Source organism: Lampetra planeri, chromosome 56 (assembly GCF_965212315.1).
Source record: "Lampetra planeri chromosome 56, kcLamPlan1.2.h2, whole genome shotgun sequence".
Lineage (NCBI taxonomy): Eukaryota > Metazoa > Chordata > Hyperoartia > Petromyzontiformes > Petromyzontidae > Lampetra > Lampetra planeri.
The window spans coordinates 3,896,967-3,911,028 of NC_136162.1; the positions used below are offsets into that span (position 1 = coordinate 3,896,967).

Genomic DNA, 14,062 nt, shown 5'->3' on the forward strand with positions numbered 1-14,062 from the left:
TACGGGTACAAATGGTCTCTCCATAAATCGTAGTCATAATCGCAATGATGAATACCCGTGTCTTCAAAGCGTGTGAAACGTACGACCGAAATTGTGGAACTACTGGCACATTCATAGCAGTTGACCTCGCAGTTCCCGAAGCTTATCGTTCAACGTGCATACGTACATATCGAGAGCGAGGGAGGGGAAACAGACGTTGAAATCACTCGCACAACTTAATTCTACAGAAGCCTTTATTCACCGGCACACGCGCCTGGGCAACCAAGGTAGCTCTGGAAACGGAAATCGCCCGATTCCTGAGATCGCATCCTAGTGAAGCTCGGAGCAGTTTGAGCGAAGCGTCGTTGCACGTTGACGTTGAATCCAGTCGCGAGACGTGAGGAGGGTGGAAGAAGGGCCTTTACAAGTCCGAATTTGATCGACACTTCGGCACGTATAAATTATATCCTTGTGAACGTGACAGCCTTGCCAGGTGGGTGGAATGGTTAATGGCAAGGAATAATGGCGTAAAGCCACCACCACCACCACCACCGTGTGGCCGGACTCGACAACTTGTACGGACGGCACTCGCCGCCCCCATACCTGGCCGCGTGCGATGGTGGCGCGAGAGACGCGACCCGAATGCCGATCCGATGGACTTACCTGACGTCGTATTTCTGGCCGCTGTCCCGTTTTCAGACATGGCGTGTCAGGAGTTCGAGTCGGCCGATCAGAACGCCGCGTCCGGCCGGTGAGTTTGAGCCAACGTTCGCAGGGCCCGGCTTGCCCTGCCTGTGCCGTGTGTCTGCGGTTGTGTCTGCGGTTGTGTCGAGGTGTGCGGTTTTGTCGCGTGCCGGCGAGCGCGAGGCACGGGGCTTGACGCCACGCTCGTATTTAACCTTAGTTGGGCGCTGCGAGATGTTAGCTACCTCACCTGGATAACAGGATTGCTTGGGTTCGATCCCGACTATTTGGAGGTTGCATGTCTTTCTCACCGTGCTCGCGTGGATTTGTCTCCGGGACCTCCGATTTTTCGATAGACATTTAGAAACATTCATTTAGAGTATTTGACTGCTGCTATAATTTCACACGTGGTAAGCCACTTCGTTGAGCTATCGTTTGTAGCCATGTAGCTTCTGATAAAGCGCTATATAGCCCCGTGGACCTTATCTGGTAAAATAACAAAAACAACCCCAGGCTGGGTGTCTCAGTGAAGGGGTGGGCTCAGCTGTTGGCCAATTTGACACGGCACGCGTGGCACAATGGCGCTATGGCGGCACCGAGTTTACGGGAACCATGGGCAGCCAATTTTTGTTGTATCCCTCTGCTCGACAAAGGCCTCCCCACGTTGTGCAGGACGCAGGGGTTGTTTCGGCGTACTTCACCACGCTGGTCTGTACAGGTTGGTGGAGGGGAGCGTTATAGCCGGTTGTGACGGTGGGGGGGGGGGTGTCCTAGTACAGTCCAACAGTTAATTGGCTGAGCTGCCCTCCGCTGCCCACACCATATTTCCCGCTTTAGAAGCACTATCCAGGCTCAACCCTGCTGAGATTCAGAGATGGGGCGTATTCCGAGTGATTTGCCCATAGGTGGTAACATCATCGTAGACAAACAGGGGGTGGTAACGTTCGAGCCAGAAGGAGGGGGAGCTCTTATGTTATGGGATAAACGAGAGGCAGTTGTTGGTTAATGGCCGTGTTCTTCACTAATTTTCAGAGGGGGTGCCACTTTTGCCGATAAGGCATCATCAGTGTGAGGGCCGCCACACACATGAAACCTTTGGGGGTTTGACAGCAGAAGGATGATGATGGGGGGTGTTTTCACCATTTGTGTATTGTCGGGGGCCGCACGTCACGGACCTCGCTAAAAGCCACCAGTGGCCTGCCAGTGGCCCACGGGCCTTGCAATGAAGAACACTGATTTACGGTTAGACAGGGAGCTAATTCTAGATTTGAAGCTTTCGTGACTGCAAGGATTTATACTCTTAGGTTTTTTCGGTAAAGTCACGTAGGTAAAAAATAAAATTAAAATTAATAAAAGTAAAATAAAAAATCACGACGTTTTGGAGGCAACACAAGCTTCCGTCTTCAGGTGGCACCGTCACAGCACTCTTGCTGTATCAAGTAATACAGCAATCGTGCTGCGTGACTTTACCGAAAAAACCTAAGAGTATAGACAGGGAGCTGTCATGTCGCTTGCGAGACCCGATGGGAGCCGTTCAGCTCCAGTGTGCCGGAGCCGAGCCGTTGCGTCGCGGCTAGACACGGGGTGTGGCCATGTTGGGGTGAGACGGGAGTGTGGTTGGCCGCGTGGCGTGCAGGCTGGACGGGCTGCCCTCTCCGCTGGACATCGAGGTGGACGGCGCCACGTTGGCGTTGGCGGCGGTCGACGCGGCCCCTCGCTCCGTCGGCGGCGGCCGCTCCCGCAACGCGACGCCCTTCTCCTTCCTTGGCGACGAGGAGGAGGAGGACGAGGAGGAGGAGGACGAGGAAGAGGATAGCGAAGAAGACAGCGACGAGGACGATGACTCGGACTAACCGGGTGCGCGGTTGTCACGTCTCCCGCACCGCCGCCAGTGCGGAGACGCGGAGATCACGCGGCGCGGGCAGTGCCATCCAGGCCGAGGTCGCATTCACACAAACACCCCCCCTCCTTCCTCCCCCTCCTCCCGTTGCCCGCGTTCAACTGGGGCCACGGCGAGGACCAGGTCTTTTAAGTATATCCAACCTGACCTGGGCACAGCTAAACCTGACGTGCAAGGAGATGGTTCTTCGGGTTCAACGTACCGCACACGAGGCGTCGCCAGCCGACCGCGTTGATCGCGCACCGAGGTTGCTGTTGTTGTTGTTGTTGCGCATCCAAGCAAGCGTGGCCCTTCATGAGGGGAACGAATCTCGGGTTTCTACATCGTGTGCGAGCTCCGCCCCCTAAAGGCGTTGGTGGGCCGATCGCACGAACCGCCCGCGACTTCAGATTGACGTTCGAGCGACAGCAACGTAAGCTGGCGCCACCCTCGAGGCCCATCTCTCGTGCACGTGGACCTGAAGCGAAGACAGCTGCAACTCGCCCACTTCCTGCGCTCCGGAAGATGACGTGCGTCGCCGTGGAAATGCGCCGACGTGCCGCTCCCCCCCTGTTGGCCCCGGTTCCCTACATCGGGCAAACGAGCTCTGGTGCCGGCCAGAGTCCTCTTAATTAAAACCTGCCGTGGGTTCCCAACAACCCCCTTTTTTTTTTTTTTAAAAAGCCTGTTCGGATCCGAGCAAGTTTAAATCCGAGTTGTGATTCATTGTGTTCCTGATACAACTCTCCAGTGCGGTGTGCAGGATTCACTTAGCAGTGCGAGTGCCGCTGCCTAGGGGCGGGTTTCTTGCTGTGAACAAACGCTTTTGCTTGTAATTCCCCACGTTCTTTATTCACTTGCGCTCTCAGTTTTTTTTTTTATCAGACTGTGCAGCCCAATCGTAGCTCCTTAATTCAGGCTGGTGTTTTTTTTTTATGGGTCCAGAATTTAGCGCAGGCTACAACCCTCTTCTGTTCTTGCAGTTTCCTCTTTTTTTTCGCAGCCACACGGATGAGCTGTTCAATCATACGTTCGACACAGATCCTCGCACATAACTCGGAGCAGATCCGGTCAGGATGAACGCACAAGTGTAAACTCGGTTTCGGCAAGGTCTCTGCTGCGTCAGGCGGTTTTTTTAACGCGTATATTTTTATATCCAGCAGTCGACTGCCATCGGTGTGTTCCTATCTACAGCCTCCGGTCCCTTCGGCAAACGTGCAGCTATGTGGCTGATAGGGTCAGTCCTCTTTGTACCTGTGAGTTCGACGCCAGCCCTTCATTGGCCTCTATTTAATAACCACTGAGATCGTTTTATGTTGCGTACGGAAGAGCAGGGTATTTATAGTTTACGCGGGGACGACGCCGTTGCGAGTAGATTGCGCGTGACGCGTCGCTGGTGCCCGTGCGGCGACGAGCGCTCGTTGGCGGGCGCTTGCGAACGGGCGCAGGTCGCCATGCGGCACCAGCGATGCGGGGATCACGTCGCTGGTGCCACCCGGCGACTTGCTCTCGCTAACGAGCGGCGCGGCCGTCCCCTCGCTGCGCGTGCCAAGCTCGCGAGCCCGGTCTCTCTTTAACACGAGTCCTGCTGCGAGCACGATCCCGAACCGTTCGCCAAGTCCAAGCCCTTTGCTCTCACCCTCGTCTCGGCCGTGCTGCGTTAGCGACGCTGGTGGCTGGATACTCGGGAGGGCTCGGGAGGGCTCGGGAGGGCCGCGTGATTGTGCTGAGCCCGCACCGCTGGGAATCCTCGGCGTGAGTCCAGGCAGTCACTCCAGCTGCTCCCTGCTGGTGGGCCGATGGTCTCGGCCCAGGCACCGACGACTACAAAAAATATAAGCATCTCCTTTAACGAGTTCGTTCCTTCACGTTACCGATCGCCGGTGGGGGGGGGGGGGGAACGCGCAGAGAGCCTGCTTCTCGCAGCACGAAGGGGGGGCACCTGGCACGTGTTGCGTAAGAGCGTCCTCGTGAAACGACCGCACAAGTACGATTGCGTGCCTCTTATCCGCAGTGAACTTGGGGGACCCGTTTGCAGATGAGCAAAATTGTGGATCCGAGGAGTCGTGGTGTAGTCTGAGAAAAAAATTATCTTAACCGCGACGTCGTTGGAAAAAATGCGAGGCGACAGGAATGATTCTGCGTGCGGGACAACGCGCCGCAGGTGTGGTGCCTGATGATCGTGAACGTCGGGATGAGTTCTCCACTTGGGTGTGGTTTGTGAATCCAACTCCCTCGCCGTGTCGTGCAGGCCTCCTCTTCTTATCCAAGGAAGCCGTGGAGAATGGAGGTGAATTTAAGAACTGGCAACACGTTTTCTTTCTGTTATCTCTTAACTGGAGGGTAGGCGAGGAGCGCCGACGCTGGGTTAATGGGAATAGTTACAAGATCTGTTAGGCCCTGCGGATAATAGCATCGCAGATGAGAGGAGACTCGTTGTGAGTTGATGGTCTCGCACCGCTCTCCCGGGTCGTTCTGGCGCACCACGTGTGATCTCCCCGTGCTGACCGAAAGAGAAATGCTTTATCCACCCCGAGACGTGAGGGATGTTCGTCGATTCATAATCGATTTTTGGGGCTGGTCGCGCAAGTTCGAATGTGTCCTGAGCCCTCCTCCAACCGACGCAGCCGATTTATAAAGTCACACAAACGATCAATTGTGAATGATAATGTTGGTCACGAAAAGCGCTGTGTGTTAAATGTATCAACTTCTACGAGGTGGATGCTTTTCGCAATTTTGTCAACTGTGCATGGTCATGCCGGTTGTAAACTAGCACTGAAACGTCGTACCCAATTGTTACGTGTGTGTGGATCGCTCTCCCGAACACCACATCGGTGTGCTGAAGCAGTCATAAAATTGGCACGTTTGTTCTTCACGTGACTACTTTATATTAATTGGCTGTGTTGGGTGGAGGGTTTACGGCACAATTTACTTCCACCATCTGACCCAAAAAAACGATCTTATGAATCATGATATTGGAAGCCTACGTGTTAAAGGGGGGGACGTTGGTGATTTATGTCGTAAAAATATATATGTAAGAGTTTCATCCCAAAATTTTATCCTAAAAACCAGCCATATTTGTAGGTCTGCGTGCATGCTTGATGCGTACCTCAGCCATGCAACAAACACTGTTCATCACTGCCGTCCGTTAAGATTTTTACGATCGTTTGTGTTAAAGCTGCACCTAATCAATGCCATCCTCTCCAAGACTGCGGGTTCTACCCACCCCCCGCCTGCCCGCCCGCCTCTCCAATAGGAGCCGCTGACAGACGATTGGAACCTCTGCTCCTGTTTACCGAGAATACATCAAGCACTTTGATCCGTCGCTGTTACAAAAATACGGTGCTCCGTGCGTGCCGCCATCTGACGTTTGCTGCGCAGGCGGTTTGTCTGCCGTCCTCCGTGGCAGTTTATGTTTTTGTGATCCCTTTGGGTTTTAAAGCGAAGCCGAATTGCTTTTCCAAGGGTCTCGGCAATGGAGGGCAGTTGCAGAATCACCGTGTGGGTTGTGAGCGCGTTTGGAGCTGTGTGGGGGAAAAAAAGGAGAGGCCAGATTAAGCGTTCTATAATAATCGGTATTTTAGTCAGAATATTTGTTTACCGGAGGAATCCGATGACCTGTAAAGATCTTTGTTTCGCAGATGTCTGGTAAATTGATGTTAATTAATAATTACAGTAGCATCAGTTTTCCTGAGAGCCTCAATGAGTCTTTTCCTGAGTCTCACAAATCTGGCTGTCGCCTGATGAAGCTAGTTGCAATTACTGGCGAAACGTCGTGCTCAGATTGTAAACGTTGTGGCTTGGCTCTCCCAACACTCTGGTGTGCTGTACTTACTAATTGGCTGTGTCGGGTGGTGGCGGGTTTAACGACACATTTTTATATTTACGCGATTTAACCCCCAAAATAAACCTATTATGAATCTTCTTGGTTCTTTCGGTAAAGTCACGTAGAAGGGAAATAATAAAATAATAAAAATAATACATAATAAAATAATTCTCACGACGTTTCGGCCACAACGCAAGCAGCCGTCCTCAGGTGAAGAACAGGTCTGTCGGAAAGACAGCGTTTATTTTTATTTTATTATTTCCCTTTTACGTGACTTTACCGAAAGAACCAAGAAGATGAATCCCTGCAGTCACGAAAGCTTTAAATCGAAACTATTATGAATCAGTGAGTCTTAAAAAATATATGTCAGGCTGGTCCCGCTACTTTAGGATGTTTGGCCGGTTCCCATTAATGGCGATTTTTGCTTCATTTGGAGGACAGCGGTGAAAGGCCCAGCACTGCCATATCCCCTCCTGGTGACACCTCGGCCACACGCCTACAACACCTGGCAAGCCCCGGTTCCGACAGGCTTATCCCCCCCACCCCCGGCTGTGCTTGTGAGAGTTAATGAGACCGAACCTTGCTCGATGTGCTGTTTGCGTCGCTGTGTTTTGGCCAAAGCTGTGATGTAGTGGCACCGTTAAGCGGGTCATTGTGTGAGCACCACATGATCCAGACATTCCCATCCATGAATGTCTCAAATTATGACGATAACGCTTCAAATGGTGTTCCCTTCAAACATTGACTCGGGTTTGTACACGTTCATCTTTATCCGAGTTTCGTCCAATTATTGAATCTGATATCACTTCCCGTACGTGTGCACTAACAGTGGTCAACTGCCAAGGTGATTGATTACACTTGTAATCGACGGACGCTGTACACCGCAGTGGCGAGATGTTAACTACCTCGCATGGTACGCAGGAGATCGTGGGTTCGATCTCAACCCTGACGCCTGCTGTACATTTTGAGTTTTCAAGTTCTCCCCGTGGTCGCGTGGATTTTTCTCCGTGTCCTCTGGTTTTTTTCCCCTCCACATTTAAAAACACGCCTTTCGAGTATTTGGCCGCTACACATTTCCACACGATAAGCCACTTAGTTGAGCTATCATTTGTGGCCAGATCGCTTGTGAAAAAAAGTTAAAGAGCTCGGTGGGTAAAATAAAAAGTTTAGTATTTTGTCTCGTGTTGCTTGTCAGTCTGGACATTGTGTTTGTGTCCAGAGTCTGGCTCTCGGTACCGTTAAGAATATCCGATGCGATTCCTGCCTCAAACACACCCGTGTCATGGAGCAAAAGTTATCTTTGCCAAAGCAGTTTTCGTCTTCCGTCAAAAACCCGCGCCGTGACGCCGATGGCTCTCCCCCTCCTCCTCACACCCCCTCCTCATGGACCCCCCCCCCACTGCGTTGTGTGCAACACGGCCGATGTGCGCGGTGCTCGGCCATCGGCGTCGATCCAAGGGGGGAGGGCAATGGGCGATCGATTGCCCCCCCCCACCACCGAGACCTGTGATGAGTGTCACCTGTGTGTAGGCTGCGCGTTTGGTTAATCGACTAATTTAGATTCTCGTGCGCAGGACACAAACGCACGCTCGTCGGCTCCTGTGCCGTGTGCGTGTTAGCGAGCCGTCGTGTAGCGGTGAGCGCACTGCGCTTTAAAGCCGGCAACCCGAGTTCGATTCCCGCTCACGGCCAACACCGGTGAAGATTATCTGAACCGGTCTTGGGCCTCTTCCCCAGGTCGACTCAGCCTCAAATGAGTGTGCGGTGTGTAAGCATTGCCATTGGGGGGAGATGAAGGTAGCCGGACGTGGTGGTGACCACCCACCCCCTCGTGTGCCGTGCCGGCCTTCATAGGTGCTCGCTCACAGCACTTGCCCCAACAGTCTGTTCAGGCTACATGGCTGGAGGAGGGGGCAGCGAGGGGGGGGGGGGGTCTTTGTAGTCGACCCGTGGGTCTGAGAGTTGACGTCCTGGGATTTATTTGGTGATTGCGTGCTAGTTTGTGGCAGAGGTCGCAAACGGGTTTTGATTCCGTACCCGGCCGCACCAGGGACACACGGTTACTCACCAGTGACTCACGGCCTACCCGTACCCGTACCCGGCCGCACCAGGGTCGCAAACGGCTACCCGTACCCGGCCGGGTAGCCGGGTATCGGGTAGGGTACGGGTATCGGGTACCCAGTTGCGACCTCTGGTTTGTGGTGTGCTCCCTCGGGACACGTCGGGGGGCCTTGTGGACTGCACAGACACACGAGAGAGAGAGAACCAGTACGAGCTCCTTTGGGTGGGTGAAACGAGACGCACAAGTAAATTGCAACAACGAAACCGTGCCCGAAGCATTCACCTCGTCATCGCTGTGGGGGTGGTGGTGGGGGGGGGGGCTACATCCTTTGCGTACCGAGTGTGACCCTTGCCAGCCTTAATCCACCGAGCAGCCAGAGAGCCTCTCGAATGGCCCCATAATCTCAGTATCCACACGCACAAGACGTTGCTGGGGTTTCCCCCCAACCCACCCCACCCCTTGCCATAAGAAAGAAAAATAAGTCGTCGTCTCGCACTCGGGAAATGCACGGCCCGTGCGTTTGCGCTCTGATCTTAGCGCCGCGTTATCTCCGAACAAGGGCAACCCACGGGAGGGCTCGAATCTTCTTTTGTGTCGGCGTGTTTTTACTCTTGTGTGGGATGCAATCGAATATCATCCCCCCCCCCCTCCGTGGGTGAATTCCGCGTGCGCGTGTTCTAAAGCGAGAGCTGCCAATGTTAATGTAGTCGATGTTATTATTGTGTTGTTATACTCCACGCTGCGTTTGTGATTTGTGTTGCTTTTTATGATTTGAGAATTTTTAGTAATGTACCCCATTGAAACGAATCGTAGACATGCTGGTGGTTGTGGTTCACAATGTTCTGCTGACATAGAAGGCAGGCACATGGACGTGTGTGTTGTGTGCACGCGCACATATGTGTAGCGGTTAGCGCGCTGCACAATGAATCCGGCAACACCATTGGCGATTATCTGAACCGGTCCTGGGCTTCCCCTAGGTCTGCTTAGCCTCACATGAGTACCTGGTGCAGTGTGTAGACCGCCACTAGGGAGACAAAGGCTTCCGGGCATGGTGCTGGCCTCTCACCCCGTCGTGTGCCATTCCGGTCTTAATAGGTGCTACTCGCTAACAGCACTTGCCCCAACAGCCTGTTAAGGCTACACGGGAGATCTTTGTCTTGTGATGCATATTTCTATTTTACCGTTTCTGCCCATGTTGCGGTCTTCATATGGTACGTTGATGTATCTACAAGATTCTCTGTTGCCAAGCCTCATGTTGAAAGTATTGTGTCTTCCCCAGGACTAAGCCCTCCTCCGGCAGGCGCAGACGATTTGTTCGGTGCACCCAATTGGCTCCAAACTCGCTCGTAGTCCACAATGCGCAAAGGCAACAACAACGACAAAAAACACTTTAATATCGGTGTCACGATGCATCGCTTCATCGACGTTGAATGTTCGATTCTTAAACTCGCGACACGTCTGTTCCTGTTGCCCGTGTAAGAGTCAAATGTTCCGTTGGTATAGAGCAGTGTTCTTCATTGCGGGGAGCGGTGGTGTAGCGGTTCGTGCGCTGCGCTTCGAGCTCGGCAACCCGAGTTCGATTCCCGCTCACGGCCACCAACGCCATTGACGATTCTAGATTTTAAGCTTTCGTGACTGCAAGGATTCATACTCTTAGTTTTTTTCGGTAAAGTCACGTAGGTAAAAAATGTTTAATTAATAAAAGTAAAATAAAACAAATTAAAAAATTCACGACGTTTCGGAAGCAACACAAGCCTCCAACTTCAGGTGGAACCGTCACAGCCACGACAGCTATTATCTGAACCAGTCCTGGGCCTCCTCTAGGTCGACTCGGCCTCAAATGAATACCTGGTGGGGAGACAAAGGCGGCCGTGCGTGGTGTTGGCACACCCGTCCCCTCGTGTGCCCTGCCGGCCATCATAGGTCTTACTCGCTAGCAGCACTTGCCCCCACAGTAATTATACACAAAGTGAAAACACCACCCATCATCATCGTGCTGCTGGCAAACCCCCAATTGGATTCAAATGCGTGGCGGCCCGTCACACTGATGATGTTTCATCGGCGAAAGTGCAACCCCCCCCCACCTTCTGAAAATGAATGAAGACCACTGCTTTATGTTGTGATTGCATCACGTGACCCTTCACCGCATTGTAGGCAGGAGTAATATCAGCTGGCGAATCGCTTCTCCGAGTCGGTCCGTTCCGCCGCTACTTTTTTTTTATTTTTAGACATTTTAAGATCGGAAAATGTTGTTTCGTGGAGTTGATTTTTTAAATGTCAAGTCGTGAAATACCATCGGGTGCCGTCGAGAAAAGTCTTGCCAAGAAGCAATGACGTTTCATCGAATCGACCTCTGCGGCCAATATTCATGAGAAACTGAACATCGTCCGGCCCCGGGGAGAGCGCCGTCCCCTGTAGCGCAGCGCTCTTGTCGAGGCTGCAGGGGCAGCCGAGTGGAGTGCGCTGTGCACGCCGGGCAGGGAGCAGCTGCCTCCTTCCTGTCCAGGCTGTCGACGCTCGCGTCGCTTGGTTCGGTGCCTTCATGCAAGGTTCCACAACCGCCAATCCTTGTCTCGGCACAGTAAAACCTTTCGATTTAAAGCTTTCGTGTCTGTAGGGATTCATCTCCTTGGTTCTTTCGGTAAAGTCACGTAGAAGGGAAATAATAAAATAATACAAATAAAACAATAAAATAATTCTCACGACGTTTCGGCCACAACGCAAGCAGCCGTCCTCAGGTGAACAGGTCTGTCGGAAAGACAGCGTCTGAATGGGCACCACCAGGCTTGGCAGCGTATATTTATCCCCCTCCTACTCAGTTTAAATATACGCTGCCAAGCTTTCAGACGCTGTCTTTACGACAGACCTGTTCTTCACCTGAGGACGGCTGCTTGCGTTGTGGCCGAAACGTCGTGAGAATTATTTTATTATGTTTTATTTTTATTATTTCCCTTCTACGTGACTTTACCGAAAGAACCAAGAAGAGTAAAACCTTTGTTTACCAGTCTTCACCCCCCCTCCTCCTCCTCCCCATTGAAACGCAAACGTCATTACATGCCGCACGCACCTGATGATTGTTAAACGCACCCCGCGTTGCCACCCGTTGCGCGCGGCAGTTGAGGGCGACTTTTGTTGAGCTCTGACTGCGTGCGGTTTCATTGGTGGCCGACTCCGTGGTTGTTGATTCTCACCCGCCAGCTCGCTCAAAGGGACGAGCTTCGGTGGTGCAACATCCACCCCCCCCCCCCCCAAAAAAAGCCCTCCTCGAGGGGGGGTGGAGGCTGCGGGATGTCACGGCCAGTGACTCGTAACGTCAGCAAAAGCCCCATTGTAAAAAGTCTGATAACAAAAAACAAATGTACAGCTGGGACCTTGACGCGTGTTTTAAACGGTAGATTCCAAATGGACTTATTAGCGTCTCGTTGCGCTTGAAACTCAAGATGCTGGAGTGACACAGCCGGCATGATTTGTCGAGGGGGGTGAGGGAGCGAGGATTTCGGGTCAGAGGTAGATGACACGGGGGGCAACTTGTGAGCCTGGAGTTTGAGAGGAGTGGGGGGAGTCGTCGTCACCACGGATGGCTCCTCGGCTGGGGAGTTGTTTGCCTGACCCCTGGGTGCAGCGGACGAGAATTCGCCAACTCACAGCGAGCGGGAACTGTTCGTTCGCTTTGAAATAAACCAAACATTTTTTCTGGGTCGTCGTCTTCTTGCTGTTGTGCAGGGGTGTTCATGGGAGCTGCGGGTGCGTTACGCAACCGGAGAGGCATTTCTTGTTAATTCTATATTTTAAAAAACCTCAAATTTTCAAGAGCCACAAAGCACGTGGTGACTACGAGACTCGTTCATAAACAACGTCTCGCGAAGCGCCGCCGGTTCCCGTTCGGCTCCGAGGCCCGCAGGCTGTCGACCGCCCCGCGCCCCCAGAATCTCGGGGCCGGCGCGCGGTCCACGTGACGAGTCCGTGCGGCACGGAGAAGTCACGTGGACCTGCACAGCCCCCCGCGGCACCGGTCGGCGTTCGATGTTCAGCTAATGTGGGCGTCATGCCGACGACGCTTGAGACGGAACTAAATGAAGGCGGGTGGGGGAGGTGTTTTTTATATACCCTACTGCCCCCCCCCCCCGTGCCCGCGCCACGACTGATTTTTGTTTGAAATTCGTGGAGGCAACGTTGAGAACTCGGCCCCCCCCCCGCCCCCTTTCATGAGTAAAACGAGAGACCTTGCTGCAGAATGATAAGTGAACGGGCGCAAAGGGAGCAAGGGGAGTGAGTGTGCGTGTGGTGTGCGGTGATGCGAGCATGTTTTGTACCTGCCACATTGCAATATGTACGCAATTGAATACACTTGACGACCAGAGTGTGTGTGTGTGGCGTCAACAATAAACGTTTTCTAAACATTTATTTTGTGTTGCGGACAATTTTGTGATTTATTTACATGTTTATATTTGAAAGTCTCGTTATGTCTGAGAACTTCATTTTTCACACAGGATTCACCTCTACGCGCTCCGGCTCTGTTTGAAATTGAACTCCGTCCTGTGGCAGGCGATCAGACACTCGATTTGAATTCACGGTCAAACTGTCGGTGCCGCGTGTAAAGAAGTTTGGTGAATCTCCTGGTCACTCGAACAACTTTTGAGGGTCTGCAGAAACGAGCGGCTTTAGCGCATAACAATCTGCGGGTGGCTTTTATGGGATCTAATTGTGCGCTCCGTTGCACCCGAGTCTAGCTCCTAAAATTATCCAACGCATCTTCTTGGTTCTTTCGGTAAAGTCACGTAGAATGGAAATAATAAGAATAAAAGATTTTTTGTTATTTATTTTATTATTTCCATTCTACGTGACTTTACCGAAAGAACCAAGAAGATGAATCCCTGCAGTCACGAAAGCTTTAAATCGAAACTTACCCAACGCAATCTATTGGATGGTCTAGCACGGTGGCTCTTTACCTGGAGTGCACGCACCCCCTGGGGGTGCGAGATATTGCAGTTTCTTTTTAGAAGGTAAATTATCGAACACAAAGTAAGCCCGAGCACGTCAGTACAACTACATTATTTCATTCTTCTTGGTTCTTTCGGTAAAGTCACGTAGAAGGGAAATAGTAAAAATAAAACATAATAAAATACAATTCTCACAACATAATAAAATATTTTTTTATTTGTATTATGTTATGTTGTATTTTCTATTATTTTATTATTTCCCTTCTACGTGACTTTACCGAAAGAACCAAGACGATGAATCCCTGCAGTCACGAAAGCTTTAAATCGAAATTTACATTATATCATCCAACTTACGTGTTCATTAACATTTTAAAATTATGTACGATTAAGAAACAAAGGGGTACAAGTCTGTAGTAAGTAAAGCTTTAAGAACCACTGCTCTAGCATCTCGGTACGAACACCAGCCCGAACAATAGCCGTAAACCCTGGACGGACGCTAGCCCGAATGCCGATACTGGCTCCAGCCCTAACGCTGACCATAAAGCTCTCGGTTCGTGCTTACGACCTTGAAACACTTCCAGGAAGCTATTTTTTTAAATCCTTTATATTAAGTTCGCTTGCTTGCTTAGGACCGTGCAAATCTTTCGGTCGTTTTTTAACCCACTTCCCGTGATCCAATCGAGCTGACATTT

The 14,062-nt window shown here is 51.8% G+C and overlaps 1 protein-coding gene across 2 annotated transcripts in view; it reads left to right on the top strand.

The window, feature by feature from the left end:
- Positions 1 to 2,839, top strand: part of LOC144735702 (transcription factor Dp-1-like) — a 34,398-nt gene extending 31,559 nt beyond the window's left edge. For both annotated transcript variants that reach the window (XM_078618186.1, XM_078618187.1), the window contains exons 11-12: positions 679 to 730; positions 2,300 to 2,839. In XM_078618186.1, the coding sequence (XP_078474312.1) occupies positions 679 to 730; positions 2,300 to 2,516 (269 nt within the window). In that variant the 3' untranslated portion in view covers positions 2,517 to 2,839. The remainder of the gene's footprint in view (positions 1 to 678; positions 731 to 2,299) is intronic.
- The last annotated feature ends 11,223 nt before the right edge of the window (positions 2,840 to 14,062 follow it).